Raw genomic sequence first — 26631 nt, forward strand, 5'->3', positions numbered from 1 at the left:
CCCGGGGCGCGCGGGAGCGTCAGCATCCTCCCCCCGCCCCGCGGGGCGCGGCGCGTGCGCGGCGGGGGCGCGCGGGAGGGGCGGGGCGGGGCGGGCGGGGCGCGGGCGCGCGCGCGGCGTGAGGTGAGAGGTCACGGGGCGGGGCGGGGCGGGCGGAGGCCCATGTGGAGCGGGAGCGGGAGCGGGAGCGGGATCAAGATCAAGATCGGGATCAGCATCGGGATCGGGAGGAGACCGAGCCGCCCGCGCTGAGCACGGGGAGGCCGGAGCCGCACCCGCACCGCCGGGCCCTGGACGCAGCCAGCGCGGACGCCGGGCAGGCCGCGGACGCACCATGAAGGGGTGAGTGCGGGGCTCGGCCCGGCCCGGGCCCGCCGGGGAGCGGAGCGGGGAGCGGGAGCGGGAGCGGGAGCGGGAGCGGGAGCGGGGCGGGCCCGGGCGGCGCGGCGCGCGGGAGGCGGAGAGGGCCGAGCAGCGCCGCCGCCTCTGAGCTCGGGAGGTGCTGCTGCGTCTCTCCCGCCCTCTGGGACGGGGCCCGCGGCGGGTGGCCGCCGGAGAGTCGCTCTCGGGGAGAAAAGCCGGCCGTGCCGCCGGTGTAGCCCTTCGGGCTGAGCAGGAGCTGCCCGCGGGGCTCCCGCGCCGTCACGGCTGTGCCGCCGCCGGAGCGAGCATTCTCGGCGCTGAGCCCCGCGCCGGAGCGGGCGGGACGCGGCGGCTCCTCGTGCTCCGGGGGGATCCCGCCCTGCGGCTGCTGGCCATCTGCAGAGCGGGCGGGGATGCTGGCCGAGCTCTCGCCCCTGTCTGCTCCTTGTCTGGCGGTAGCAAAGGAGCGCCGCTCGCTCTTTGCGAAAAAGCTGCCAGCTTCGGATGTGTGTGGTTTTGCAGTGCTATTGTGTGTAACATCCTCTTAGCAGTTTTCTTGGTTTTTAAGTCTTTAATTGCTACGTGGAGGCCGTGCAGCGTGGATGGATGACAAACGAACTGGGTTCTGTGTCACGTTTCTGTAGCACACCCACTGCTTTGGGCCTGGCATCGTTTCTCTCTGTCTCCTGAAAACCGAAGATTTCAAATCTGGTTGGCTGAAAACACTGATTTCCTTCTCAGCGGGGACAGTGAGGTGCCGTTTTTGTACAGGAGACTGGAGGCCTTTACACTCACAGTCGTGCTTTGGTGTCAGATGACCTGCCTGACCTTGTCCAGGTCACTTTGGGACAGGTTTTTCAGTGTTGGCTAAATCATCTAATGTTTATTAATTTCAGCATCACTTGTGCTCCACAAAACGTGATCGTTCCAGTTCTGTGCCTCAGTTTCTTCATAGGCACAAAGGAAGCTGTCGCCAGCTGTTTCTCAAAAGAGCATTAAACCAGTCCCCTTGGAACTGGTGTTATGCAATGATGGGTATTATTATTCCAGTTTGGCAGCTTAAGGCAGGGTGAATGGAAGCTGAATCACTTAAGCTTTTACTAAGAAATGGTAAGGGGTTTAGCTTATTAGCAATAGGGGTGAGGTCATACAAGACTGCATGATAACAGACTCTTAGCTGGTTCTTACAGCTTGTAAGCAGCTTCAGACATCGTGAGGGGCTGGCAGGTGTCTGCAGAAAGAGGTTATGGGATGATTGCAAATAAACAGACTCTCAGCTGACACGAAATAGGTGTGTTTGGGATATTGGACAAGCCTTTATCCATCTCCACCACCCTACATACCCACTCTTAGTCACCTTGTAAGGAGGACTGGAGTTTGCGGGAAGAGCAGCAGCACGGATCAGCCAAGATGAGGTGGCTGTTGATGGCGATCCTTGTTCTACAGCGCTCCCGATGGAACTGGGTTTCCTTTTATCCTTTGTTGACCGTTGTGCTGTTTGCTGCAGCTCAGCCTTGCTTTGGTTCTGTGTCAGTCGTGGGACAGGGTTACTGGGACCTGGATGTGTGAGTGGGAAAGAGGCCCGGGCATGCCGGGCTGGAGCCATGGGGATCTCCTGGCAGGGCATGGCCAGAGCTGTCTGCCGTGCAGCACTGCTCCCCAAGGAGCTGAGCCCAGCTTTGCTTGCATTGATTAGGAGTTCTCATTTTTTGGACTTTCTTACTTCTTGGATTTTTTTTTTTTGTTAATAAAAAGCTCTGGAGAAAAAGACCTGCATACCACTCTTCTGCTTCCAGAGCACCAAACTTTATTTCTGTTACTTTACTTTTACTTACAGGCAGCTTTATTAGTGGTTCAACTTCAGGACTTACTGCTTTGAGTTCTGTACTTGGTATTTCTGCTCTTCTGGTACTCTTTCATCTCTTTGAAGAACAGCATATTCCTGTCTTGCCAAAACACTGTTAGCACCACACAGCAAGTTCTGGTGCAGAATAAATTCATATTCTTGTGCAGATTCTCATATTGAATCCAGGTGTTCTCTAAAAATTCAGATGGAGGCAAATATGCCGACAGAGCTCAAATTGAAAAATAACCCCATTTAAATACAATGAGACTCAAAGGACTAGGAAATAGTTCAAAAGGAATGTATAAATTACACAGAGGTACTCTGAAACAAATCCAAATTGTTTTTTAAGTTACGAACATCGGTGAAGATCCCTGAAGTACAAGTACTGTCAAAAGATGGGTCCAAAAATAGATCTAAAGCTTCAGCTCCCAGCTTACAGAAACTGATGTGCTTGAAGGGATCTGGTCTGTCTTCAGTATTGAATCCAAAATTGCAGCTAAGTCCTTCTGAACAAACTCCATCTGACTGTTTTTTCTGGGAATGTATGCAGCACATTGTAACCCACACCACAAAGTGCAGAGATGATTTTGGAAGCACTTAGAGCAGCTGATGTTTTATCAGCTGTAATTATGAGGAATCTACTTCAGCAGAGAAAGAATTAAGAAACTATCCAGTTCATTGACATGAAATTTCAGATCTAAAAGACTGATATGTAGTTGACATATGTTGCTTGCAGCCTTCTTTCTTAGCTCTCTGAATTTGAAATATCACATAGATGTGTGTTAATAATGCATAGCAGGTTGTAGTTTCTCTGTCATCAGGGTGTTTAAGGTTAGGTGACCTCTTCTACCTAGGACCTCTGGTTTCAGAAATAGCAAAACATTTTTGTGTTTTCTCAGCTGCTTAAAATTTTGTTGGTTTTCTTTTGTTTGATGACTCAAAACACCAGCTTCTGAACTGGTAACTGCTATTAGCTTCTACCTGGTTTTGTGATACTTAGCTTTATGTTCACTCTATCCTCACATTCTGAATGGTTTAAATAGTTTAGAGTCTCATTATGTTTTCATTTTTTTCTTAAACATGATTTGAAAAACTGAAGTAATTTATTGTTCTGTTGGTTGAACCTTGTGGGTCTCTAGAGATTAATTTCTTTTTTTCATTTATTGTATGTTATTATTGTTAGTTCTGGAATTTGGAAATCTATTTTAGAACTGTGTTTGCATGAGGAAAAATACCAGTGGAAGGGACTCAGATTCTACTGTCTAGTAATTTAGCTGTTTTTGTAGAGCAGATGTAAATAATACTCCCTGCATTTTGCTGTTTTCATGATGTTGATTCACTTGTTGTTCAGTGTTTTTGTGTTTTCATTACAGTTGTTATGCTGCTGGTTTTAAGGAGAGAAAACTGAAAGTCTTGCATTGATTCTTGAGCATTTGCTGATTGCTGTCTGTGATATATGATATCTTAAAGTAAGGGTGCATTTCTGACCTGTGTCAGTTCAGATGAAACCTGTGAGAATAAGACGTCCAGCCTTTCCCTGATGGCCTTCCCTAAAAACCACATTACACAAGGGTAATGCAGGACCTGCTCCATTGTGTACATGTACCTGCTTAGTGACCAGGACTGTCACATACATGGAGCATGTAGTGCATGTTACAAGCATGGCCCGGTGCCTGTGACCCTGTGCATGTGTCATTTTGTCACATTGACCAAATCCCTCTCCAGTTTTGATGGGAAACACCTGGCGGATTGTCATGCGGCAGCACATGTTGAGCCATGTGATGAAAAACTGATTGAAAAAGGGAGTAGAGTGCTGTGTGTTCAACCAGCCTTAGAAAGATGCATGCACCACTTTTGGGTAAGACACTCCTAGGAGATTGCCTCTCAACTTTTCCGTGTTTGCAGCTAAGTCTCAGGTTTTGTAGTTCCTAAGGGTCCTGACTTGCTGTGGAAGAGTTCTGCAGGCTACATCCTACACAACAGGTAGCTGCTGCCCCAGAGAACGTCCTAACCCAGAGGCTTTGCAGTCTGGTGCTGTTCTAGCTGCCTTTGTAGGAGAGACATCACAGCTGAGGAGTACTGAACATGACAGAAAAATAACTATATTGTTTTTAAAGTGTGGGGAGTCATTATGGGTAAGCTCTGATATCTCTGCTTGATTTGCCTGGATTCACAGAGTAAACCTTTCAAGGTCCTGAAGATGGGCACTGTTCTGAGGAGAACAGGGAGGGTTTTTTCCTCTCCTGAGTCAGTATAACAGAGTTTCTGCAGAGCTGCTGATTTGTTTCCGTTTGCTCGGCACAGTGCTAAGCTGAACATATATGGGAGGAAGTTCCAAGTTTATGAGAAAACTGCTGAATGGTCATATGCACTGGAGGCAGGACAAAAAAGGGTAATTGAGCTTGAAAATCACTTTATTTTTAGGCTTTTTGTGAACCTAGAAATGTCCAAGTATGAGCTATACTTTGCATTTATTTTCATGGATGGTAAATTTAGACCTTGCATATATGCAAGCTTTCAAATGGCTTAACAGCTTCTAAATGAGTTTATAAAAAACTCAGTGCAGTTTATTATAGGTACTTTAACCTGATTTATAACTCTTACCACTTTGAGTTTAATTCTATAACCAGATTAAGACATTCCACGAAGTAGGAAGGATTGGGAGGGTAGGAAGTTAGCAGAGGGGTTGTAGCCATTTTACTGAAGCACTTTAGAACCCAATCTTGTGTTTTGAGTAGTGTTTGACCATTCAGTTCTTGCTGCATGTAGATGTGGCTTGGTAGTTTGGGACATTTCTATGAAAAACACAGTAACTTCAGTTAATCACCAAATGCCACAGACTCTGCTGCCATCTCCTGAGGACAAGAAATGATGCATCCTCCTTTGCCATACTAAATCTCTTTTAAAATGGGGAATAATGGATGATGGTTGAGCCAGAAAAATACTTTAGTCCAAGTGGAAATCATTCAGAACTTGAAGAGCCTGCCCATTTGGCAAGCATTAGAAGTGTTCACACCAATAATCTGAGAAGGTGGTAGATATTTTTATCCAGAAGAGAAAAGAATATACAAAGTTGGACCTTTATATTTGTTTGGGAATTAATAAGAGAGAAGTGCAGTACTTCCTTGCATCCCTGCTGCTCTAAGTGAGGCAGGCAATGTCAGAATTACTTTCTACTCCTGGCTGAAACAGGGAAAGGGAAGAAGTTGCCCATGTGGGAGTTGTAAAGCAGCAGAAGTCTTTCAGGAGGGAGTTTGAGGTGGGGAAGCTAGGGGGAAGAGAGAGTCTGTGCATAGAAGAATACCTGGTTATTTGGAGGCTCTTGGACTTGAAAGCCTGAGAGTGGAGAAGCACAGCACTGAAATGGGGTAACTGTGTATTTGTGTCAAAGCATATTGAATTAATTCATTATGAGAAGGAAATTAAACTTCAGGTCTTGTTGAAAATAGAGCCAAAACCATTTCCACAACACTGCCACTAGGCAACTAAGATTAAGATATTTGAATTTTCCTGAGGGCAGAGTATTTCTTTCTTTAATTAATTGAAAATACTGTGCTTCATAGTAAGATCTTCATACATTAAGTACTTCCTGAGCTCACTTGGCCTTCTTTCTCCCTCTCCCTGTTCTTTTCCAGGCTCCATGTGATTTTTGGCCCTTAACAGACTAGCATCTCTAACCCTGAAAAAAATTCTGATTTCCACCATTTGAGCATTGTATTTATGCTCTCTTGAGAGTATGGGATGAGACCTGGGCAGCAGTTAAAGGCTTGTAAAAGTTTTCTCTGCATGGCACTTGGAATTGTCAGTAAAGATCACAAATTAAGTTGAAAACTGCAGTTAAAGGAGATTTATTTGGTTTTAAGAGCTTTGGCACAATTTTCATTTGAGAACAATTCATTCTTAGTGAAAATTTGGAAAAGAATGGGGGCATGATTGTTGCCTTAGAAGTGTTTTTAAGGTAGGCACATAAAACTGATAGCACCTTCTGTTAATTTTTCACAGTGTGTTATTAATATAATGTGTAATTTGAACTCCTTACAAAACCCAACTCTGGGACTGAAACCCAGAGTGTAGGTAGGAAACCCATAATGAACTAACTTTTTTCTTTTTTGTCACTATTCTAACAGACAAAGGCATTTGTGAAGAAATGTGTTTCAGTGACCTGTAGAAATAGTTTGTGTGAAGCAGAAAAATTATTTTCTTCTGATGTGTCAATTCCGTAGTTGGTTACCTGTGTATGTACCAGAAGTGCCCTCCAGCCATATTTATGTAAATAAGGTACTTTGTAAGCATTACTTCTATTTTGAATTTAAAGGTAAGCCTCTGTTCTTACCTGATGATCATCAGGTACTTCATGAACACTAATTAGCAAAGGCTCATGATGTTCTGGGAGGCAAGTAAGGGTTATAATCGTTAGATCTCAGGGCACTGAGGGTGTGGAAAGGAGCAGTAATCTGTAAGATATCTCAGGTTATAGTTCATGGAGACACAAAACTAGTATTAAGGGAAGCTGTTTCAAAATAGTGAAGTACTTCTGTTTAGCAATCATGGATCAAAATCTATATTCTTGTGAGCTTACTTCACTAAAAAGGAAAAGTGGTTAGAGCAGCAACAAAGAGTTGGTATTTCTAGCAGCTCTTTATCTGCTGTATGATTGCAGACAAGTTGTTTCTTCTTTCACCTGATATTGATGTACCTGGGATAAGCTGATGAAATATTTAGGCCTTAACCTTGTGAGGTGCTCTGGAGCAGCAGAGTGTTATGGACAACTAAGTGATGTTTGTGCGTCTGCTTTTCTGTTCTAGACCAGCTACATTTATTTCTGTTGAGGTTTGAAAAGTCTGTCAGCTGGGCATAGTGATTCCTACTCTGTGTATGCATCTGCAGAATGGGATAGCTTATAATTTTCCTGGGAAAGTTTATTTTTCACTTGAAGATTTGAGATCAAGGACATATTTGAGCTGGAAAAACTGTGAGGCTATTGTAGCATTGTTTTGCTTCTTGCATGTGGAGACTGGCCAGTCTTTTGTACATGGCCAGGTTTTCTAGGCTGAAGCAGAGAAAATTATGTGATATCCAGATATAATGAAGGCACTTGGTTGTAATGTGCTGTGGGTTTTTGGGTTTTTTTTCTTTTTTTTGTGATAAAAAGAGAGGCAGCTAGGGTCTGATGTACATCTCAGGGAGTTGTGACACCTCGCATTAAAACCTGTTCACAGTGAGATCCAATAGACTTGCAAGTCTTGAATGAAGTCTTCTGTTAATTCTGATTCTAAAATTGCTTTAGTTTCTTCTGTGCATCACTGTGCCCTTCTGCAGACCAGAACTGGGGGTAACTTCCAGCAGGGTATCAGGTGTCATGTAATACATGTTTCCAGTAGTAAGCAGGACTAAAGAAGATCAGGGGTCTCAGAGCAAATTTGTAAGACTTTTTGCATTCTGGGTTTGTACTTACCCTTCTGGTTCTCTGACAAGCGAAGCAGAGTAGATATGCAGCCCACAGGTCTTTGAGATAATTGAAAACATACTGGTCTGCCCACAAGAACTAGACTAACTTGTGTTCCTAGCAAGACAGTTCATATTTTAAAAAAATAATAATAAAACCAAAGAAAAACAAACCAATTAAAAAAAAAACCACAAAAACCCCAACAACCCCAGACCCCAAAACACTAGAGAAGCACTTTTGGCCTTGGAGGAGACTCTAAGCAGAGCCACACCCTTCAGGTCTGTAGCCTTCATAGTTCTGGTTTGGTTTTATTTTATGAGTGGATTATCCTGTCTAGACTCCTGCTTTGACTTGGAAGCCAAAATAGAAGCAATAAAGCTAGCTGGCTGCTTAGCAGGTGACAAACCTTCTCTGAAGTCCGCTTAATTTGTTAGGGCCCATTTCTCAGTGCTGCCTCTCCTGACTTACTCCTCAGTAAGTTTTGCAAGTTTCAGATACAGCTCTGCTAAATTTAGCCTGCCAGATGCCTTCAATAAGCCTGAGCCCAGCTATCAGTTACACGGAGATCTGTTTCAGGCAGGCACATCCCTCTGGGGAGAGCCTTGCACTATTTAAAGTTGAATGAGACTGAGATTCTTACAGCATTAAGAAACTTGAAATTTGCCCTTTTTCTCCCTGATGTTGGTTCTAAACTAGAGGTCGGCACTTGGTATTCCCAGGGAGTGAAATTACATTTCCTCTTGAACCGTAGCTGGAAATTGGCTGCCTTGTGAGCTGTCGTTCTGTATAGCAATTCTTTGGTTGAGCAGCAAAAGGCAATCTTAGCATAAGTAACACTAAGGTCTCATGTAACCTGAGTTACTTCCACCAGTATCGATTTAAGGCATTGTGGAAAAAATGGACTGTTCAAATCACAGCCCTGTAAGCTGCAGGCAGAGCGATGCAACTGCAGCAGGACTAACTAGATTGCATTTGGTCCTACAAAACGTGTGAGGTTTTTTCTAGCCAGTGCCTGGAGGATCTTAGGACACTGGCATGCAGGAGTGGGAGTGTTAATGCTGATGTTCTGAGCACGCATCCAGTTTCAGGATCTGGTGCATGTCACCTCACTAATGTCACACTTCTGTTGGGATTTGGTGGATCACTCTTCACTTCCGCTCTTACATTGCTGGGCAGTGTTGCTGTGCACTTGTAACAGATAGTAGCCCATGCACCTAAAGGAACAGGTTCCCTTTACTAATGACATCTCCACGTGTTTTTTCCCCAGTAACCAACTCATGGAATGTTTCAGTTGTGAAAAATGCAAACATAGTCCTAGGATATGTCAGGAAAATGCTTCTGTAGTGACAGGAAAAACTTACTGCCATTGTACAGGACAATAGTATTTAGGCTGCTGTAAGCAGTTTTGGTTAGCCATGTTTAAGGAAAATCAACTTTAATCAGACGGAATTGTGAGGAAGAGCTAGTATGACAATGGTAGGAATTAAGAGCCAGTCTTACAGGAAGAGGCCAGGAGCTTGGCTTTAGTTAGAAGAAAGGTATGAAGAGATCATGATAAACTCTGAAAAGTCCTGTGCAATGGGCTGTATTGGTACCCATCATCTGCAGACAACATAGATGTGGATTTGAGTAGACTGGAATAACTGACTGAGAATAATGGTAGTTTGGGTACAGCCTTACAATGGAAGATGTTTAAGTGGCTTCAGAAGGCTCATATTCCATAAAGGAAAGTGTGTGGATTTGTAGAACACTGTAGTAGTGAGAGGCCTGACTTGAAGAACCAAGACCTCCTCATTCCTCTGTGCTCAAAACATTTGCTTGGGGTGGGGTGACTGACTTGTCCCAGAAGCTTTGACAGCTAAGATGGAGTACAGTGGACTATTGCATCCTCCATGGAGTGCCATTTTAGATGTAGGGTGCCAATAGTGAGTGTGGATCTTCTTAGGAATATTATTGGCATCATAGAGTCAAATAATCTGTTAAGGAAGGCCATGTCCCTTCTGGGCACTTCAGATTCTTTACGCATCTTTTTGTTCTCTCATATGCTAATTTGGGCTCATAATTTAATTTTTGTCTTTGCAACAACAGAAGATAAGTATTTCTAGTACACCCTCTACTGAGCTGAAATGCACAGGACTGGCCTAGTGAGACCTTAGTTGACATAGTAAACTTAAATAAGTTACTGATTTGTCTGAGACATAAGTTGAAGAAACAGGCCTAGTTGTAAACAGCTGTCATAAACAAGCAAATTAACAGCAACAACAACCAAAAAAAAAGACTTCACAAAGCTGCTTGTTTTACTCTGGTGAAAAGAAGGGAGTGATAATTTTGAGTCTTTTGTTACAGGTGCTTTGTCTCAGTTATTTGGAGTAGGTTTTTTAAGTCCTTGGGATCAAAGTGCATGTACTAGATAATCTAAGTCCCTGTGCTCCTCTTGCACAGTACTTCCAGTTTAAACTGGGGTGAACTGGCACTTCTGCTCAAGCACCAATTAGTTCTGCCTATGGCAACCTTTTTTCTCTTCTTTATGCTGGCAGTGGACTTGTGTGGTGAACCCAGTCAGGGGACTGATGTGGTTTGAAACTAAACTTTTCTTTTTTTTCTAGGTTAGTTTTAATTGGTGTTGGTTCACCACATTGTTGCACAAACATTCGTGCCAGCAAGAGGATGGAAATGAGTGGCTCAGGGACAGCAAGAGTGCTCCTTTTGGCAGCAGTGCCAGCTTTCCCGTGATTTTACTCAAGGCCCCAGTGGCACTTTTGCCACACTGTCCTCAGGCAAAATGATGAATTCTCATTATGTGGGTCTTCCTTTCCATGTTCTTATTTAATTTACTTATTAAATGGTTTTGTGCATAATAGATGTGGTGCTGATTTAATCAGCTAGTGCTATACATTAAAGTAATTTATGGTTTGAGTACATGCTATTTAAACAGATATATTTAACATATTGATTTCTGCTTCATACAGTGTTTCTCAAACCTTTTCCATATTATTCTCCAAGATAAAATACTGCCCCTGGTGCAGTTCTTGCAAGGACAAACCAGATAGTGACAGAGCACAGGAGACAGGCAGCAGGAGATGGCAGGAGACAGCAGTGAATGTGGCAAGTGGTGAGAGATAGAGGGGGAAAGTCCAGGGGCTCAAGGAAACATGTCAGCAAGTGTCTTTTAGCCATCTACTAACAGAGCTCATTTCTCTGGCCTGATGCTAGCCTCAGAGGTGATGTCTTGGCTCAGCAGCTACCAGCCTCAGACTCTGCTTCTGCATTTATTTATTTATTCTCTGTCTGAAACCTTGGTGAAGGTCCATCTTTTGGCCATGTTCCTTTTCTTAGCCATCTTGTCCTGGCTGCCTGTGGTAATATATTTTTGTCCAGTTGCACTGTCCTCATAAATATTATATAGTGACTGTCTTCTAATGCCTGATTTGTTTGATTAATAACTAATTAATTTTAAAATAATATTAGAAAACACTGCTTGGTGATGGTCTGTGTCAGAGATTTTTGCTCAAAAAGACACATGCTGTATAACATCTTTGCTGTGAGTTCATCACTGTGTTGTGAGTTCATTGCTGATCTACTGAAGTTTGGAACTACTGATACTTTTTTGTATTACGAAGATTAATATCCTGTTATTGGGAGAAGAGGTCTAGGCTTTCAGCGACTGAGTATGAATGTGAAGTTTGTCTCTTCCCTTACTGACCTCCTGCACTGCAGCTCATCTGACTGACCTAACTGGGCAGTTGAGACCTGCTCCCTTTGGTTTCTACTCTCATGCAGACTGCAGCAAAAGGGACTCTTCAGTCTTCTCTTTCCTACTAGTATCAGTTTGCTGAGGTGACCTACTCCAGCAAAACTCTTTCATGGACACAAATATACCCAGGAACTCCCATGCCACAGTTTTATTTCTGCCCTTTGTGAGGAAAAGGTAGCACTGCTGGCTGGGATCAGAACTTGCTTTCTGTGTGCCAAAGAAGCCTTGCTGTGCTGGGCTGAGCAGTTGTGCCAAGTTGGGCATAAAATAAGTACTACAGTTTCTCCACCATCTAATAACTTTGATTGCATGCTTGTTTACACTAGGAGTACTTCTGTAGTGTGTGAACATCATCCTCTCTAGCTCAGGATTTACTTTGTGTTGGAATGTAATTCTCAAAGGGAGTTGCACAAATGGCCATACACAAAGAAAGGAGTCCTGAGAGCAAAAGTAATCTATAAAGTTGAAAAGGTTGTGAAACAAAGGGCTGGTTGTGGCAGGACTCACAGAAAAGTGAAACCGCAGACTATTTCAGCAGAATATAGTGCTTCAGAGCTAGAAACTTTAGAAATACATCCCGTTGGTTTTGCCTCCTGTATGCCTTGGTATCTTGATGTGGATAAGATGAAAAAATGTGGAGTCTTTTGCTTCTTCTGTCATTCTTGAGCTGGAGAACACACTGTCCATGTACTGAGATGTCTCTCACGAGATTGCTGTACACTTGGGCAGAGCTTGGGGGCAAACTACAGTGCCTTAGCAATTGCCCTTGCAATGAGAGAGGAAAAAGATGGTTGTGTGCAGTGTGATGGGGGAAAGATAGGTGAAGAGCTGCCTGGAATAATTTGCAAAAACTCATACTGAGATGAGATGCTTGACATCAGACAGCTTTTCAATCTCTTTGGCAAATGTGTGACAAAAAGGTTTGACTTTGGAGTCAGCTTAGGTGATATGTAAATGCCACCATTAATTTGAAGTAGTAACTGGAATATATTCATCTGATGGAGCATTACAAAATCATCAGTAGTCCATTGATGCTCAGTGGTCCTCTGAAAGGTAGGCCCTACTTACAAATGGTTTAGCTTCTGTAGGGCTCACTAGGGACATTGTCTGATCTGGGTCATACTGGAGAGTGGGCAATGGTAAGCCTTGGTATCTCTGCGAAACTGAAGACTTAATTCTTTGCTGTAAAAGAAAAGAAGAAAGTGAGTGAAGCTAAGTTAGGATTCTTGAAGTAAAAGTTGAAGGCTCCATTCCTGTAGCTTCTTCTGATAGTTTTGCAGGCTGCAGTGCAATGCCTAGACAGCATTATATATTTGTCATTGGTAGTGACAACTAAAACTGGTATCTGGAGGGCATCATTTAAGGGGTTTTTTTATGTATGATCAAGGTCAGTTAATAAAGCAGAGACAGACTACATTCTGCATTGCTTGGTACAGTTCTTGAAGACCAAAAAAGTTGTTTGTTATTATATCTTCTTTGTGTCACTGTATTATTTAAATTAACTTGTGCTGTTGTGTCCTAGGCATTAAACTGTCTGAAAAAACAAGCTGCCTAGGCACAAGAGACATTGGAGATGGAAAGCTGCTACTGCATATTACTAGAATGAACTTCAAGCCTGATGTATGAGGATTTTAGGAAGCTGCTTCTTTGAAAACAGAATTTGACTTTTTTTCAAAAAGGCAAACTGTGTCTTTACGGCTGTTTGGGCAGAAAACAATTGGTTGCCCATGTGTATTCAGTAAAACAGAGCCGATATGAACCTAGCATTGTGTGCTTTCTAATTCCACATGCACTGGCTTTGTACCTGCCTATGTATTCTGGTGACCATTTGGGAAAAGATTTTTATTATCTTGGGGTATTTATTTTTTATTCTGTAGTCCTTGTTAAAAGTGCTTGCACTCACCCAAGGGCAACTAATCTCTTTTTTAACTTACTTTTCTTTTTTTTTAAATTTGCTTCTGTGTATATAGTGTTTTTGTCAGGAAGTTAGTCTTAGAAAAGAGGCAAAGTTGATCTGTTTCTTTTTGGTATAATTCAGTGTATTTTAAGGTTGTGATTCTGCTCTTAGCAGGAAGAAAGATTTCGGTGATGATCATAGTAGATGCAGATATCACCTTGAGAGGGGCACACTTGCATATTAACAGGCTTAATATGTTTGTTGCAGACAGTACTGTTGTTTTTTAGCGATAGATGTCTAGTAACAACTTTGTCTAAACATAAGCTTTATAGTGATAGGTGGTAAAATTGAGACTGTCTTTGAAGCATGGAGAAGAACTTAATTTCCTTGGTCTCTATTCTAGTTTCCTGTTCTTCTAATATTTTGTTTGGGGTTTTTATTTTCTTTTTCCTTGTGACCTTGATGATCAGAGGGGAAATGAATAGGATAAAGTTCAAGCTAATACTTCTGCAGAGATCCATGTTCTCCTGTCTCCCACCCAGTAAAACCACGCATATACTATGGTGCATTAGTGCTTAGTGTGGCCTGAGAAACTTCTGACTGTGTAGAACTGACTAAAGTTGGGTTTGGGACTTAAATCAGCCACCAACATAAGACTTGATTGTGTATGGGTTGGACATGGCAGTTCAAACATGTATTGATCTGACTATTAGGTGGGACAGTTCTCTAAGCACAAATAATTCTTTTTGGTGCCCTTAAAAATGTTGCAGTATGTCAGATGTTAAGCATGTTTTGATTTGTTCCAGTAGCCGGATCGAGCTGGGAGATGTGACGCCACACAACATTAAGCAGCTGAAGAGGCTAAACCAGGTCATTTTTCCTGTCAGCTACAATGACAAGTTCTACAAGGATGTACTGGAGGTTGGCGAACTTGCCAAATTAGGTACAAATGTTCTTGCCAGTAATTGTGGGCTGTGGTGGCAGAAGTGCTCATCATTGCTACCCGTAATGGTTTTGAATAGCAGCTCCTTCTATTTTGTTGTTTTACATAATGAAATCTATCTGTTTGGGAACCTCAAAAAAGCCACAATCCCAACCTCAGAGGGTTTGTGTTCTAAATAGATTACATCCCACTGGGAACAGGCATGTTTTCTGATCCAGAAGAAAACAGTTGTGTACTGCCAGCGTACCTCCTGATGGCATTGCTGGTTGGTTTGAACAGCTATAAGCAACCAGTTATAAGTGTCAAAGCAGCACTGGTAGCTTCATTCCAAGTGTGAATCCACAATGTATGTTATTATATCTGGATAGGAGAATTAGCAAGGGAGGGGGAGAGGGAGGGAGGGAGGAATACGTAGGGTATAAGTGAAAGAGCTCTATGTGTAGTTTGAGACTTGTTACTGATAAGCCTTTGTTTCCCTCCCTGGCAGCCTATTTCAATGATATTGCAGTGGGAGCAGTGTGCTGTAGGGTTGATCACTCCCAGAACCAGAAGAGACTGTACATCATGACGCTTGGATGCCTGGCACCCTACCGAAGGCTAGGAATAGGTAAGGAAGACCTTCTTTTGTATCCAAGTCATCAAAGAAACCAGATTGCTGTGCAGCTTTCTAAATGCTCTTTCATATTTTTAACCAAGTTAGTGCACTTTAGACCACTGATTTCTTTGGAAGGGAGTTGGGGGAAAGAGTATGGTTTATCAGGTGCTCATTTTTCCCTGCCTTTCAGAAATCAACTTCTTGTAGAATTTTTTAATTCACGATTTCAGGTTTCTTTAATCTTAATCATATATCGTCCTGTGATACAAATACTCTGCTTCTATGGATGTGAAAATCATTGCAGAGGGAGATGAAATAGTTTGTCAGAGATATATAGCCAGTATGCAAGTCATATGTAAGTGGAACACAACATTCCTTCTTTGGCTTCTCCATTAACTTTTCTAAATATGGATGTTTTCTGTTTATTTTGTCTTTATCAATATTCATCATTGCTGCTCAGGGGTTGTAGCTGCTTTTTGTCTGTACTGCATTTAGTTCTTTGCTCCACATTGCAAACACATAGGACAGATTAATCAAGACCTTAGAGTAACCTGTTTGCTTTGACAAACTGGATTGAAAAGATAACTTTATTTTAAATTATTTTACTAGATCTTTAGTAGAAAAGCTTAGCAATGCCCTCACTGCCTTATACATTGTTTTGGCTATATTTTGAGGTGAGCTTGAGACCTTGAAGCTAGTATTAAAATAAGCTAATTTATACCTATGCTTCTGGGCTATTGTGATTTTTATTTCTTCTTCAAAGAAACAATGAACTAAGGTTTATGAGCAGTCAGAGAAGAGTGAAATACTCACACATCATGTTTTATTTGCCTTTCCTAGTTTTCACACTCTGTCATTTTAGTCTATCTACAGTTAACCTGCCTCTCCTCAACGGAGCACCTAACTAAGTACAGAGTTAATTGTGCCCTTCTAGTTTTCTTAAGTATCTCTTTATCTTTTGGCAGGAACTAAAATGTTGAATCATGTCTTAAACATCTGTGAAAAAGATGGCACTTTTGACAACATCTATCTGTAAGTAAATGCATTACATTCATGCATTTTTTGAGAGATGATAGAGGCAGATATGGGAGCAAAGGGATGGAGATCCAAGTGTCGGTTTAGTATATATTTTAGTGGGATCATGGAACATCTTGTAAGTACTAGCAGGAAAGCCAGGGGTCATATTCTGTGCTTGTTGTGTAATGCTGAGAAAACAAAAAGTGTGCTTGCTTTAGAAAGGGTTCTGCAAATTTGGTGAATTTGAAAGTAATTCAGTTACAAAGTTATGCACTTGAGCAAAATTACACTGTAAGACAAAAAAAAACCTATTTAGAAAGGATTTTATTTTTATCAAACAAGGTCGTCTTCAGAAAATACTGCAAGTCTTGAATCCAGTTTTGATGCATTTGCTTTCTGCCTTTTATGACAGCACTCTGTGGGTTAGAACATCAGAGATGTTTGCAAACACTCAAAGCTTACATTCAGTAATACGGCCCAACTACTGTTCCCACTCTTGTACACTGCCAGGTCAGCTATTTGTGCAGCAACACAATAAACTAGATCAGTGCTCTGACCCAGCTGGGGAAGCATTTTTCAGTTTTGTTTCTGGGTGTTGGTTTTGGTTTTATTGTGTTTTTGGGGTTTGGGGGTGGTTTTCTTATGCTTTGTTTTGTTGTTTTGTTTTTTTTAATCAACTGCACATCTGCATAAGCACTTGACATGATGCAGACAAGAGAATAAGCACTGGGGTAGAGGACAGTCACCCCAATAGTCCCCCTGGAAACCCCCTGGGTTTTGGAGTCTGAAATCCATAAATGTCAAACTATGCTTTTCCTTTGCTGCTGGTTTCACACTTCTGCTTCTTCCTATGCATTGTTTGTCTGTGGCTCAACCAAGTGAGCTGATGCAGTTTTTGGACTGATCTCTTCCCTGAGCCAACTTCTTCTTGTCCATCACTGCCTTGGCCATCACACCAGTGCAAGCACCATGCAGTGCTAGGGATAGGCCCACAGCAGGTACAGCTTGGATGGACTTAAACTGCCACAGAACTGCACCCTGAGTACTTGCCAGGATTGTTGAAGATGCTTCCTGAGGAGTGTTTCATGCACTGGTATCTGTATAAATGGAGTGACTTTCTCCTCAAACTAAGTCCACCTCTGCCATGGAGGTGCGAACTCTTCCACGTCCTCTACTGTTGTGGCTTTGTGCCATCTCTGTAAGAGGAATGTGTTTTATAGAGGTATCTGAGTAAAACTGCTTTTGACTCATATTCCTGCCTCAGAAGAAGTGGTAATGAACTCTCTCTCAGATGCCTGCTAATGGACAGGGGCTTTCCTTTCTGCTTTTGCATATTACTGTGTGCACAGTAAAGGAACTGTTTGCTGGTTCTAATGCAAAAAAACCTCCAAATCCTTCATAATCCTTCTTTACACTTCCCAGACTAAGGATTCTGGCATGACAATAAATAGCCCCCAAAATTGGGCTAAAGTTCTTTTAGTGGGCCATTGATTTTATTACCATATTTATTGCTTGTGCAACATATTATGCAGCTTAGCACCAAATTTGATATCAGTGCCTAAACTTGTCATTATAATAAAGTTCCCTTTTGGTGCTTATTTGGTTTAACACTAAGATCTTTTGTTTTGTTCTGCTGTTGCTTCCACAGTTACTTTGGCTCTATGGTTATGCGGCATGTTGTCATGACAAAGTGATTTATGAACTTGTGCAGTGTCCACTGAATTTTGGGAGTGTTTAATGAATGCCTTTTGTTGGGCCAAACAGTTTTCTTCCTTTCTTTTCTCTCTTTGTTATTTTTTCTTTCTTTTTTTTAAATGAAACTTGTGCAAATAAATGTCCTAGTTATTTAGGATAAAGAAGTGATGGCTGTTTGTTTTGGAGACCCCGAAACACACTGACAAAATCTGTAAAATTCTGGGGGAAGTAAATACACGGGGAAAGGACTTTGTAAATCCATGGGACTTTTTTGTACTACAGCTTTCTGTGAGGAGAGAGGAGTAGTTAGAGTAGAGCAGGGTGTTAAAATCATATCAAACACCATTGCCAGTTACATTTTACAGTGTGTTGGGATCATCACTGAGACAGCTCTTCTGGTCATCTGTGAAGTGTTACTGCAGGAAGTTAAAGTTGGCTTTACAGTGAAACTCTGTTACATGTTTCCACAAAATAGCTGCCATATTGCTTTATTAAAATTAAGGAAAATTCAAATTACTGAGGTAGTCATGCTTTGGAGTCTCTCTGCTATTTTGTGTTCCTTGAAAGGGTTTGAAACATTTACTGCTATTGACTGCCATGCAGATGCAGGAGCTGAGTGCTAGCCCAGAATTGAATTGGGAAGACCAACATTTCCAATCCTGGATTTACACCATTGTTTGTGTCTCTATCTAGATAGCTGCTTTTCTTGTCTTTGACCATTTAGATTATGGAGGCACAATCCTGATCCTTGTCTCTCCCCTTTTCTGTCCCAGGCATGTCCAGATCAGCAACGAATCTGCAATTGACTTCTACAGAAAGTTTGGCTTTGAGATCATTGAGACGAAGAAGAACTACTACAAGAGGATAGAGCCCGCAGATGCTCACGTGCTGCAGAAAAACCTCAAAGCCCCTTGTCTTGGCCAGAATGCAGATGTGCAAAAGACCGACAACTGAACAAAACCCCAGCGGACACTTTCTTGCACTTGCTTGTCGCCAAATAAGGAAAGAGAGGCCTCTTGATTTTTTTTTTTTCCTTTGGTTGGTTGGTTGGTTTTTGTTTTTGTTTTGGTTTTTGGTTGTTTTTTTTTTTACTCCACCCCTTCATCTTAATTTTTTTTTCTTGACCTCTCTCCAACAAAATGTAATGCTTCTTCCAAGGATTGTCCAATCATATTTGGGGTTGGGTTTTGGTTGGTTTTGGATTTTTTTTTTGAGCTCTCCTTTTTTGGTGGTTTTTTCTGGGGGGGAAGGGATGTTTTTTTGTTTTTGTTTTCTGTTGGGGTGGGAAAAGGTGTGCAGATCTCTTCTAAGTTTGAGGTGTGGAGGGCTTGAGCAGGTTATCCTGATGACAAGTTTCCTTCAGAATTATTCTTTCAGTAAGCAGAATGTAAACCCAATGGGGGGGAAAAGGCAAAGCAATATCTTGTCCTTTGACTCCTACATTATTGTGTTTTTTATAACCTACAGGGTACTTTACTCTCCCCCAACCTTTGAATGTTACTTCAGTACTTCCCACTCTTCCTCTTAATCCCCCCACCTCAAAAAAGTATATTTAGTTCTTCCCAATATTTTTGAGTATGGCTTTTTCCTCCATCTTTTGCTGAGAAGGGTGGGCTACTTTACCATACCTTTTCACTCTGCCTGGGCTGATCTTTTTGAATGCTTTTTTTAAATACTCCTCACCCAAGCTGGTGCTACACTTCTTAACTGACTGAGAGGAGGATTTAGAGTGGTCTTTGTTTTTTCTTATTTTCATTTACCCAACTCCCAGCAGACTTTTGCCAGAGTAAGAGCTAGATCTGGTGTTGGCAAGATTAACCTTGTAAAAATATGAATCCTGAGGCAAGACCCTTGCTTTAAAAATGGGTGAAATTCTGCAGGGCTCATTGAGAGTTAGTTTTATCTGTGTTGCTGGGATGGAAAAAGTGACTGACCACCTTACCAGCTTTGATGACATAAGGCAAGCACCTGTCCCCAGATCAATTTGTTACAGCTACTAAATCTGTGGTGACACATCTGAGGTGAGGTAAGGGTTGAGGAAACCAGGCAGCAAGGCTGAGAAGGCAGACGTGAATATGACCCTAATCACATAGCTTTGCAGGGGTCTCCTGGATTTGCTTGGGATTGGCTTGACTTGCTGTGTTTATGTGCTCCTTCGGGAGGAGGTGGTGAAGAACTGCGCGGTTTTGCTCCTTTGAAGATTATTTTCCCCTTCCCCCGTTCAGTAGTGATAATGCAGTTCTCCTCTGGTGAGAGGGTGTTCGTGGAGCACCGGAGAAAGCAGCATATATTAGAGCATTTTATGGGTTTGGAAAATAGGCTGACTGGCTTCTTCCTAGTACTGTAACTCTGAGGCTACAGTAAACTGTACTAAGCTCTGCTTTGCATCTTTTCATGCTTTGTTTGCGTGAATATCAGTGCTCCTTTCTAGGCACTGTTGCCAGCAATTTTATGTATGCCAATATAAATACCAACTTGAGCTTGGACTCTTCTCCAAGCACCTGGGAAAGTGCACTGAGCTAAGACAACACCAACCTGCCCCATCCCCCATGTAGATGCTGAACTGTATTCTTTTCCTGTTTGTTTTTTGAAGTTTAGATCTGCGTCTTGAATTCTTCCGCTCTGAAAGCCTCCAACCTGTAGTGTGCATTGCAGCATACATCTGGTTAGTAGGTGCTGTCCAGTCATTAGAGGGTGACTTGGGAACCAAGGATTCCAAGACAGGAGTTGTGGTGAGGCAAGGGATGGCACCCCTCGCTGCACATTCTGTGGTCTTTGATACCCAAGGGGTGACTATATGAGCTGCTACACAATTACTCCGTTCACAGAGGTGTGTAGTATTTGTTGGAGTGCATCTTGACAGACCTGTGCTGGAAAACGGCTACTTAATTTGCTGGGTTTGCACTAATGGAGTCTTGGAGATGGGCAGATGGCCAACACCAGCCTGTCTGCATGGCCTGAGCACCTGTGTTTGCAGCACTCGGTGGCAGACTCTGGCTAGAAAGATGCAAACGGTTCCCTTGGCCAGAGGCAGCCTAGTTTTGACAAAAGCTTATTTTCAGTACATCTAGGACCTGCTCTTGGTGGTTATGTTGGCAGTCCAGCATCTTTCTAGAAGGAGATGTATTGAAGCACAATTAGCTTGTCATATGCCAACATAGTTTCCCTGGCCATCTGTAGACCAAACCAAGAGAAGTATGCGGAGGGAGAGAGAGATGGTATTGTATTTGAGGATGTTCGTGCAGCACAGCTGTAACTCAGACCATAGCTGCCTCTGGTGCCAAGCAAAGTGCTCTTCATTCTTCTAGAACTAAGTGGTAAGTGTTTGGGTTGGGTAGATGGGTGTGGGGATATGAACTCTTAGGATTTGCTGTTGTCGTAGGCTTCCACAAATCAGTGTGTTTCACAGACAGTTTTTCCTTCAGGTTTAAAAGTACAAGTCTGATGTCTGAACTTACTTGGATTAACCTTTGTCTCTGTCTCTTTTTGCTTTGGGCTGCCATCATTCTATGAATGTATCCATGAGAACAATTCTTAAAGCTCCTATTCCACAGCAGACCTGCCTCATTGTAACTTCTGATAAAATGTTTTGTAGGAGGTGGAAGAGAGAACAAATCTAAGACTCCTTTTCCCAGGCTATTAATCCTGGAAAACAGTTGTTGAATACAAGGTTTAATCTGAATCTTAAGAAAACTGTGTTCCCTGTACATGGATAAGGGCAAGTGAAGGTCAGTGGTTCTGGATGACAAACAGCTGTATTTTATTAGTATATCAGTGGTGTTGAGTGAGGGAGGAGAGTGCAGTATCTTAGTGCTGTTAGCCAGAGACACTGAAATTGTGTGAAGTATGGGCTTACTGCAGAGAACTTCAGTTACTTCGGTTGTTGCTGCAGGAGGACATCCTTCTAGCTTGGAAATAACAGCTTATGAACAACTAGATTTTTCAAAAGTTGCGAGTTTCATTGGGAAAAAAAAAGCACCAGCATTTCCTGTTCTGGATGAAGATGTAGCAAGAAAAATGTATGTGGCTAACAGCTTGAGAGTGTAAATTGTGTATATACAAGTTATTTCTGAATCTCTACAACTGGCTTTGTCATACAGCGGTTGAAGTGTGAAGATATTATCTACCAAAAGACTCCTACTAGAGGAAACCATGGTACAGGAGAAAAAGAATCATCCAGAAGAGAGATCCCTCGTTTTTGGGAGGGGGAAGGGAGAGAATGTGTTTTGTGTATACAGAAACTGGCTGAGTTTACTTGATGCAGCTAATGGTTAAACCTGCCAACTAAATATGACATACTGTTACGATTGAAACAAACTTACGTGACATTTTGTTAATCTTGATGGTGCCCTGTGTCTAGTAAAAATTTGATCCCCCAAATTGTTTTATTCTCCCCCATGTTGTAATCCAGGGTCAGCTGCTATGCACAATGTCTGTGTTTTGTAAAGTGTTTGCTGACTTGGATGTTTCTTTTGAATCTGCAACTGCTTCCTGATTAATTTGGCTAAGAGCACCCCTGGTCTCTTGAGTTAAGATTTAGTGAAAGGTATGCTGTATGCGGTTTACAGATGCATTCTCAATGTTACAAGTTAAGTTGCAGGGGGAGCAAATTCTTTACAATAAGATGGTCCATTTTTAATCTATATCATTGCCCTTGTTGTACATCAGGAGCATGTTTTTGTTTTTCTCAGACTCTTTAGAAATACCGTTCAGAATAAACGTGCACTATTTGAGTTATGTCATTTACAACTTGTTGTGCATTTTTTTACCATCCGTTTCCTTCTGAAATCACATACAGACTCTTCCTCAGATGTTCCATAAACTGTGTAACTCAGAAGATTTCTGACATGAACTGTGTGTTGGGCTGCTGTGATGAATGCCAAGGGTGTCTGACAACTGAGCAGAGTGAAGTCTGTTTGTTTGTTTTCCCTGAAGTTATGAGCCTTTCCTCAGAAATCCTGTCTTGTGGGGTGGGAGGGAGGAGAGAAAGAGGAACTGTTCTGGAATATCTTTGCATTGATTATTGAGCAATCTGGAAACAAACAGAGCAGATGTCAAGAACTCTGGTTTGGGTTTTATAGGTTAAAAAGTTTAAAGTATTCAAGTTTGCTGCTAGTTATTGCAAGTCTTGACAACAGTCTTTGAAAAACTAAGGTCCATACTTGTAAAAGTCTTAGCATGCAGCATATACTCTTCCATACTGACTTTTCTCAGAAAGGTATTTAAGTAAAAAAAATTTGTCTCTCTTCTTAACAATTCCAGTCTCTTCTTTTAAAGCCATTTTTTCTTTGTAGTTTCACTATGCTCCTTTTCTGCTTTTTATGTGTGCCATTTATGAAGTGATCTAGTTCCACTCTGACCCAGGTTCTGGAGGAAAAGAAATGTTTCCCTAAATATTCTATAGTGTATTCTATTCACTTAAGTTCCTCTGGAAATTGCTGTATTAACAGATGGAGCTGCTGCATTCATTAGAATAACATGCAAAAGCAAAGCTCAGGCTCTGAAAGTTGTCTGTAGTCTTGAGTGGCTGCTTCCAGCTGTCTTCCCTGACCTCTGCTGGAGGACCTGGAAGGCACAGCTGGAAGTGACCTGCTACCAGAAGTGCAGCCTTCATCACTCCAGCCTCACCAGCAGCTGCAGAGGCTGGAAAACCTTTGCTGTACTTAAACTCCTGCAGCTGTTCTCCAAACCACTCAGCTTTTATGGGTCTCTGTCACCTTTCCTTCTCCTTCCTCATCCCAGTTGCCTCTTAGAACAACCTATACAATACTAGACAACTGAGTTGTCCTTTACAAGGAAACTAGCAGATATCCCTGGTCATTTTTGTTGCTCTTTCCCAAAGCTGTGCTGGTTCTACAGGCACTCCCATTCCCCTCACTGCATTCAAAACTTAGGTATTTATGGGGCCTCTAATCACTCGAGGTGTGCTGTTATCTCTTAGTTGTAACAGCTTGCTTTGTTGCTGGTACAATTACTTAAAGAACAGGATCATGTGAGTGAGTGCCAGGATCTAGTGAGTGAGTGGTCAGTCAAGTCATTCACTTCATGTGAAACCCTGGGATTGTTATTTTTCCCAGGATGTAACTCACCATATTTAGCTGTAAGTAATTCACTGTTACAGTGAGCAGTTACTTGACATTAGAAGGTTCACCTGTCATTCTTCATTTATTACTATGTTGAGTAACTTCCAGCAATTTTTCACCTCACTCTGCTTTTTAGTGTTGAGTATAGGCTCCTGCACAAATCTTTAACTCCCTCCACACTGACCTCCCACTAATGTGATAACTGATCTTTCATTCTATGCCCTGTGATTTCTGTCTTTTAATCAGTTCTCTGTCCCTGTGAGGACATTATCCTCTGATCCTGCAGTATCCTAGATTACTTTAAAAAATCCCTGTCCAGAAGCTCTTACGTGAAGTCCTTTTGAGAATCTACCAAACCAATCTGTCAGGTGAGCATTGTGATCTGCTTCTGGCAGTATAACTTTCCTTTCTATAGGGCTTCTCTAAATCTATTCAACTCATCTAATCCAGATGCTTTGTCAGGGATAAATGACTTGCCTTATGTTCTTTTCTCTTGCCCCTAAAGAGGCATCAATTCAAACAGATAATGGAAAGGTTACTCTATCCCTCTCTTTTCATTCTGCCTTCTTTCCTGCTCCCCAGTGCTTTAATACTGTAAAAGCATTCAGCTTCGCTACCATTCTGCCTGAAGGCATCGTGGCACCACCAGCTGAAGCTCTCTAAACTGCTGAGTTGCCAGCTTTCTTTCACTCACTTGAATGTACATGACCCACAGTCCAAGAAACTCCTGCACTGGGAAAGATGCACTGACCTGTGTTCTGATTGCCTGTCAGCTGCTGTATCACATCATACAGACTTAGGCCAGTTTTCTCACTGAATTACTGAACCCAAACCAGCACTACAGCCAAGAACTTAAAATTCTTCAAAAAACTGCACTCAAGTTCTTGGTTAAGACTATCTAAAATTAAGCTGCAAAACCTCTTCATTTGTCAAAAGAAAAAATTATCTGTTAAATGTAAAGCTTTTCTTCTAAGCATTTGTATAAAAGCTGTTTTGTTTTAATCATCTTGCTATATAATTGCAAATTTATATTCTCCAAGAAAACGAGGCTACTGATACTTCGGTTCCTGTTGTATGTGATTTCACCTGTGGAGGTTTGCCTGCTGCTGGATTTTTGCCACAGTGTTTCAGATATTTAACCCTGTATTGGTGTTGACCATCTATGAACTCAAGCAGTGTAGAGCACAACAGGGTGTCAGAAGGTAAACTTGGTTTTGCTGCTTTGGATGAGGGGTGCCTATTTAGTGAAAATCACCATGCAGAGGACACTACCTTTAGCAGAGATAAAAAACCCTCAGTTTATATTGGAATAAATTCATGGAGCAGTGGTGATTTAGATTTCGTTTGTCACCCAGTTTGGTTGTGTCATATCATATCTAAAGATCATGAAAAGCAAAAAAGTGCATTTACATTTCTACTTTACACTTTCATGCTACTATTCATAGCAACATTAGAATTTTTCTGCAAAAACAGTTTGGCCCTCAACTTTCTTCACAGCTTGCAAATGTGCTTTCCACTTAATGTCAGCTGCAAGGTTATTTTGCAAGTGGCAGCAATTCAAAATAAAATGGTTTGGGTTTTATAACATCTGATTGCTGCTATGACTCATTTCAGCAGCAGAAGAGTTCTTGGACACTGCTTCAGAAACTCGCAGAAACTTCCCTACTCTATTATATTATAGGAAAGCATATGGATACAAGATGCTTTCTCAGCAAAAGGCATCTACATTTTCCATAAAGCCTAAACATCACAGCTCTGCACTTTTAGGTTGTCTCAGAAAGAAGAGGTTTTTACAGACGCTAATAACACCTACAGGTGAACAGAGGTTTGATGAGAAAATTGGGGCTGTTCAGCCTGGAGGAGAGAAGGTTGTGTGGAGATCTCATAGCAAGGTCTACCTTCCAGTCTCTGCAGGTGGAGAGGGACTCTGGATCAGGAGCTGTAGTGATGGGACAAGGAATAATGGGTACAAACTGAAAGAGAGGAAATTTAAGTTAGATATTCGGCGGAATTTGTTTACTGTGAGGGTGGTGAGGCACTGGAACAGGCTGTGGGTGCCCCAGCTCTGGCAGTGTTCAAAGCCAGGTTGGATGGGCTGGTAGCAGCCTGGTCCAGTCGGAAGATGGGACTTGGTGAGCTCTTGAGGTCCCTTCCAACTCCTTAACATTCTGTGATGGACTTGTAAAATACAGTTTGTTCTTGTAAAACACATTTGATCAGAGTTCCAGGAAATAACTAGCGGAACATCTGTGGAGGGAAGCAGCTGAGGCTGGAAATGGGAAGATGCCTTACTATGGATGGTAATTAAATTAGCTGTTAGCAGGAAGTAAAAAGTGCAGGAGGGTGAGTTGTTAATGATCCACAGACCCACATTTCGTGGATGAAACAACACTTTTCCTGAACTGTGATTTAAGTCATGAGGCAGATGGATGGAACGCCTTCCTCCCCAGCACTACCCGTGAGCACAGCGTGTCACAAAGTTTAGGTAAAAACATCTGTTAAAGGATCATTCACAGCACAGAACAGCCACAGGACGGGGCTGGGCAAACCTTCAGCCAGCCTTCATCTTTGCTCTCCGTCCCTTCGCAGAGCGCAGGGCAGTATTTCAGCGCGCACTGCCACAAGCGCTGTTCCACACCGCTGAGCTCCCTCATACCCGTACCCGCTGGGGAGGGCAGCGAAGGGCAGCGCTCGGGTGGTTCCTGGCCGCAAACCCGGACAGGACGGGACTGTTACATCTGACAGCAGCACACACAAACACAGACAGACAGACACACCAAGTAACACCCGGCCCTTCTCCCACCGCCCGGCATGCCGCGCACAGCCAGCCCAGCGCCTCAGCCCTTCCCGTCCTCACGGGGCTGCTGCCCCTTTAAGAGCTGCCGGCCGCCCCTCCGCGCGCCTCTTCCCGCTGCGCCCATTGGCCGCCCGGGATGCCGCTCCCCACCAGTTCCTGTTTCGGCCACCTTACCTTGCTGACGCCGGTCTCAGC

The 26631-nt window shown here is 42.5% G+C and overlaps 1 protein-coding gene and 1 long non-coding RNA gene across 5 annotated transcripts; one reads left to right on the forward strand and one right to left on the reverse strand.

The window, feature by feature from the left end:
• Positions 1-134: 134 nt before the first annotated feature.
• NAA50 (N-alpha-acetyltransferase 50, NatE catalytic subunit) lies at positions 135-22298 on the forward strand. Of its 4 annotated transcripts, none has more exons than XM_085069853.1 (5): positions 135-342; positions 14116-14249; positions 14737-14856; positions 15810-15876; positions 18330-22298. In XM_085069853.1, the coding sequence occupies exons 1-5, from the start codon at positions 335-337 to the stop codon at positions 18508-18510; spliced, it is 510 nt and encodes a 169-aa protein (XP_084925979.1). In that variant the 5' UTR covers positions 135-334; the 3' UTR covers positions 18511-22298. The 4 variants fall into 4 exon arrangements, with proteins under 4 accessions (XP_084925979.1, XP_084925969.1, XP_084925952.1 ...); XM_085069843.1 differs by having other exon boundaries at positions 136-342; positions 14113-14249; XM_085069826.1 differs by lacking the exon at positions 135-342 and adding an exon at positions 4450-4601 and having other exon boundaries at positions 14113-14249.
• LOC146445225 (uncharacterized) lies at positions 19292-26505 on the reverse strand. The gene is made up of 2 exons (XR_014854136.1): positions 26415-26505; positions 19292-25886 (listed from the first exon to the last, which is right to left on the reverse strand). It is a non-coding gene; the product is annotated as an uncharacterized LOC146445225 (long non-coding RNA).
• Positions 26506-26631: the final 126 nt, after the last annotated feature.

The sequence above is a fragment of the Lichenostomus cassidix genome, chromosome 1, assembly GCF_008360975.1.
Source record: "Lichenostomus cassidix isolate B80296 chromosome 1, HeHo_3.0, whole genome shotgun sequence".
Lineage (NCBI taxonomy): Eukaryota > Metazoa > Chordata > Aves > Passeriformes > Meliphagidae > Lichenostomus > Lichenostomus cassidix.

Coding starts and splice junctions, on each gene's coding strand:
- NAA50 (XM_085069826.1), top strand. CDS start 4,531: ATGGGAGGAAGTTCCAAGTTTATGAGAAAACTGCTGAATGGTCATATG. Junction 4,602..14,112: donor TGGAGGCAGGACAAAAAAGG/GTAATTGAGCTT, acceptor GATTTGTTCCAG/TAGCCGGATCGAGCTGGGAG. Junction 14,857..15,809: donor CTACCGAAGGCTAGGAATAG/GTAAGGAAGACC, acceptor ATCTTTTGGCAG/GAACTAAAATGTTGAATCAT.